Source organism: Melitaea cinxia, chromosome 22 (genome assembly GCF_905220565.1).
Source record: "Melitaea cinxia chromosome 22, ilMelCinx1.1, whole genome shotgun sequence".
In the NCBI taxonomy this organism is placed as follows: Eukaryota; Metazoa; Arthropoda; class Insecta; order Lepidoptera; family Nymphalidae; genus Melitaea; species Melitaea cinxia.
The window spans coordinates 8,524,436-8,529,188 of NC_059415.1; the positions used below are offsets into that span (position 1 = coordinate 8,524,436).

The 4,753-nt window shown below is 31.9% G+C and overlaps 1 protein-coding gene across 1 annotated transcript; it reads left to right on the top strand.

Annotated features, from left to right (window-relative positions):
* The first annotated feature begins 455 nt into the window (after positions 1-455).
* Positions 456-4,106, top strand: LOC123664452 (UDP-glucosyltransferase 2-like). The gene is made up of 4 exons (XM_045598995.1): positions 456-1,238; positions 2,365-2,587; positions 2,683-2,902; positions 3,720-4,106. Exons 1-4 carry the CDS (start codon positions 456-458, stop codon positions 4,003-4,005), a joined length of 1,512 nt encoding a protein of 503 aa, XP_045454951.1. The 3' UTR covers positions 4,006-4,106.
* The last annotated feature ends 647 nt before the right edge of the window (positions 4,107-4,753 follow it).

Here is a 4,753-nt window from a genome sequence, read left to right on the forward strand (position 1 = left end):
AACTCATTAAAAATCGACCCCAAAAATATCTCAAATGTGAAAAACTGTACACATATATGTATGTACTGTACATCTGTATTATAACTATGTATTATATTTCTTCATATAAAAGACCAATCAGAACTACATGAAGCGTACTATATTTTAACCTGTTATTGCGAAATATTTTCGTTTGTCAGTTACATGTGTAAAAATAAAACAAGCCAGAAATCAGCATATCAGTTGAAATTTGTTAAGTTGGGTTAACGTTTTTTTAGTGTGTATGTGACCCTTACTTATAGGAATTATAAACAGTTGTCATAATATGAATAATATTTGATTATTACAGTAACTACAACGACACATTATACGTTAAAATAAACATTTCAATTTTATATTCTATATTTAAAAATATACAGAAAACACTTGAATCTAAAATGTTTTCAATATATACAATATTTTTCTGTTTTGTAATTATGCAAATTGAATCAGCAAGAATTCTTGCCGTGTTCCCAACTCCTTCGATAAGTCATCAAATAGTTTTTCAACCGTTGACGCAAGAACTAGCGAAACGTGGTCACGAAGTGGTTGTGATAACTACAGACCCAGCCTTTACAAAAGAAAGTGCACCGAAAAATCTTCGTGAAATCGATCTTCATGATTTATCGTATAATATTACGAAATCGGCCAAAGTTTATATTTCAGGAGAGAAAACATATTTAAATCAACAAGTGCTATTAGTTCTCCAAGCATTACCATATATTACAAAACAGCAGTTTTTATCTGAAGAAGTGCAAAGTTTAGTAAGGGACAGTAGTGTCGCGTTCGATCTCTTGATAGTCGAACTTTTATCGCGACCAGCTCTAGCCTACTCCCACATTTATAAGGTACCTGTCATTGAAATAAGTTCCTTTGGGGGTTCTTTTGGAACATTTGAAATGTTGGGAGCTTCTTCTCATCCACTCTTATATCCACTAGCATACCAACAGAAAAGCTATAATCTTACTTTATGGGAAAAAATAATTGAGTTGTACAGCTTCTCCTTTACGTTTAACTTTGCTAAAAATTTGGACGATAATAATTCTGAAGTAATGAAAAGGATAGTTGATACAAACATTCCACCTATCGCAGAATTGGAGAAAAAAGTGCAAATGTGTTTTTTGAATAATCATCCACTTTGGGATTTCAATCGTCCTGTACCAAAAAATGTGTTATATATAAACGGAATATCCTTGAAATCAAACAAGGCTTTACCTGAGGTATTTATAACAACCACTCAATTTAATTTTTTTTTTGTAGATGATCTTCAGCTGAGCACTATTTCTATTTTATTAAAAGCGTTCGCAGGTATTTCACAGGGTAGTCCAAGGTAGTAAGGAAAGTTACTATCGTTAGTTTGAGTTTTTATCATTTATCATATAAGCAAAGCGTTAAAATATTAGTAAAATTTTAAGTTTGAAATCTATGTTCAAATACACTAAAAAAATTTGTCGTACTATTCCAATAGTTGTTTTGTAACTTTTTAAACATCCTTAAATAATAATAATATAATAATATCATAAATGCGAAAGTAACTCTGTCTGTTTGTCTGTCTGTTTGTCTGTCTGTCTGTCGCGCCCAATCTACTGAAACGGTTTAAATGAAATTTAGTATTCAGATAGTTTAGAGCCTGAGAAAGGACATAGGCTAATTTTAATGCAAAAAAAAGGGTTGAAAGTTGGGGATGAAAAACTGTATGGAAGTATCGTCATTTTTAGAGCTAGAAGGCTTGAAACTTATTTTTTAAGCTGTTGATTCGATATAAATAAATATGACATTCAAATTTGTACGATTTTTATTTATTTATTTTTTATTTTTGTGTAATTCACAAATTAGGAAATTCTAAACATTTTGTTTAATATCATATCATACCAAATATAAAATTATCATATCAAAAATTTCGATCTAGTGAATACATCGTTCCATAGCTTAATTGGCTAGAGCACCGACACGGTCAGTCGGAGATGCACGTTCGATACCCACTGGAACGGTCGATTTTTGATATGATATTAAGCAAAATGAGATTCAAAGTTTGTAAAAGTTTTAGCCTTAAGGGTGTAAAATAACAATAGCGAATTGAGGATGAAAGTTGGTGTGGAAATATATATAAATATAGGTTTATGTGAGCGGTGAATGAAAAGTTTTCAACAAGAGATAAAATATTAGAGCTATTCTGATGTCCAATAAACCAAAATATATATCCAAAAAATGCTATCCAAAGTCACTATTCCACGCGGACGAAGTTGCGGGCACAGCTAGTGATATTATAAAACATAACAATACTCCATGTATTCTTATTTAAGGTTTTTTTTCAAATTATCATTCAAATATTTGTAAATGTAACAGGATTTAAAAACGTTCATCGATAAATCGAAACATGGCGTTATTTACGTGAGCTTCGGAACGAATTACTCGCCATCTTGTCTACCACCAGAAAAAATTCAAGTATTAATGAATGTTTTTTCGCAACTTCATTATAACGTGCTTTTGAAATGGGACAAAGAAGATATTTCGTTGTGTCCAAAAAATGTTAGAGTTCAGAAATGGTACCCACAGTCAGATTTATTGAGTGAGTATACAACACACTATAAAACACTAAACTAAGAAATTTGTTTATAATGCTTATAAAACATGCAATATATAGCATATTTATGTTAATTACAGAACATCCCAACATTAAAGCCTTCGTTACACAGGGAGGACTCCAATCTACAGATGAAGCTATCGATGCTGGAGTTCCTTTAGTTGCAATACCACTTCAAGGAGATCAGTGGCTTAATACAGAAAAATATGAATATTATAAAATTGGAATCAAAATTGAGATGGAAAGTCTAACGGAAGATACGTTCAGAAATGCTATTAAGACCGTAGTACGTGATGCAAGGTAATTCATACATACATGGGTAGGCAGAGACCACTTCTTTCCACTTGCTACGGTCCTTACATACTTCTTTCGCTTCGTCCACTTTCATTATTCCCTTCATATATGCTCTTCGTTTTAGAGCACTCGTGTACTGGCCTTTTTTCAAGACGTCCCTTGTTTGGTCTCGGAACGTTTGCCTAGGTCTACCCTTCCATCCCTTCCATCCACACTCGCCTTATACACTTTTTTCGTCAATCGTTTTTCACTCATTCTCTCGACATAACCAAATCACCCGAGCATACCTTTCTCATTTTTTGTCACTACATCTTCTTTCTGACCAGGTAAATATTCGTGTAAGTGAAATCAATTTGGATCCTGAACTTCCTTCCTTCTGTATCTTCCTCCCCAACAGGCAAGAAGTTGTTTATTTAGGTTAACTACTTTTATATTTTAATAATAAATGTTTGTGGCGTACCCACACAAATACAAGCATTTTATCTGAATAATAATTAAATTTAATATTAGGAGTACGTATATTGTTTTTGATTTTATTATCTATAATATAAAAATGAGTCGCTGAATGTGTTGCTAAGCGCAAAACTCGAGAACGGTTGGGCCGATTTCGCTAATTCTTTTTTTAAAATATTCCTTGAAGTACGGGGATGGTTCTTACGGAGAGAAAAATTCTAAAAAAAAAAAATAATAAAATTAAAGAATCGACTGTTAGGCGATACGAAGTTCGCCGGGTCAGCTAGTTCATTATAAAAAGTTACTAGAGATTAGATATGTAATATCAATGTTTCATTCGCTAAAAAGCCTATTTCACCTATATTTATAGCTATCGAAGAAATATTTTGAAGCTCCGTGCTATAATGCGTGATGAAGCACAAACAGCGCTGCAGCGCGCTGTGTGGTGGACGGAGCACGTACTGCGACATGGCGGCGCACATCTGCGCGCGCCTGCAGCTGGTGTGAGCTGGAGTCAATACTACGAGATCGACTTAGTGGTCATCGTGTTAATTGTCACTTTGACTTCATTGGTTATGATTAAATATTTAATCTATTCAGCTGTTTCTAGAATCTTTGCGCCTACTTTAAAGTTACCGGAATGGAAATCTGATTAATATTTTTTTCCTACTCTAATATTTTCAAACTTTGAACCAGCGTAAAGATGGTCATTACTTGTATGATTTTTAAGTATTATCAAAATGTTATCTGGTAACGTGCTTCTGTTGGAATTATAAATAAAATAAGAGAAAAAATGTATTTCATATAGGGAATGTTTTCGCTCTTTTTGAATTATTGATTAATCGAATGATTTAGCTGTTCTTTAACTTTTTACATTTGTTACTTATTTCCATATAAAATATCTATAAGTTATTTCGATTTGGAAACTTGACACGCTAGCACTCGATATGGCCTATGGATTTGTTTACGATTCGATTAATAAATACATCTATAAATGCCACCTTTTTTTTAATCTGTAATTTTTTAATAAACGAAAAAGGTTTATATCGAAAAACAAGACACTAAGCTACAAAAATATGTTTGGTTATCTACTTTGATGAAAAGAAAAAAAAAACACCTTACTTATTTACTTTCTTCTTTTAAATTTTATTAATTAAATTTATACATGAAATACTAGTATACTACAGGAAAAAATTTAGTCTTTAATGGTGAACCTGGAATGTAACATGTGACAATTTTTTGCGAAGTGTAATAAGCGTAATGTAAGAGGAGGAAATTATAGTAGTGTCTTTCTGAACATTTAATATATACATATAATTTAGTGACCTACCGTTACATATTTCTTATATGTATTGTTAAGAAATTTTTGAGAAAGAACATTATTACAAAATGATAACAAAATTA

Bases quoted from the DNA above. Each gene is read 5' to 3' on its own strand.
- LOC123664452 (XM_045598995.1), top strand. From the start codon at position 456: ATGCAAATTGAATCAGCAAGAATTCTTGCCGTGTTCCCAACTCCTTCG. The intron at 2,588-2,682 runs GTGAGTATACAA...TGTTAATTACAG, and splicing joins CCCACAGTCAGATTTATTGA to AACATCCCAACATTAAAGCC. The intron at 2,903-3,719 runs GTAATTCATACA...CTATATTTATAG, and splicing joins ACCGTAGTACGTGATGCAAG to CTATCGAAGAAATATTTTGA.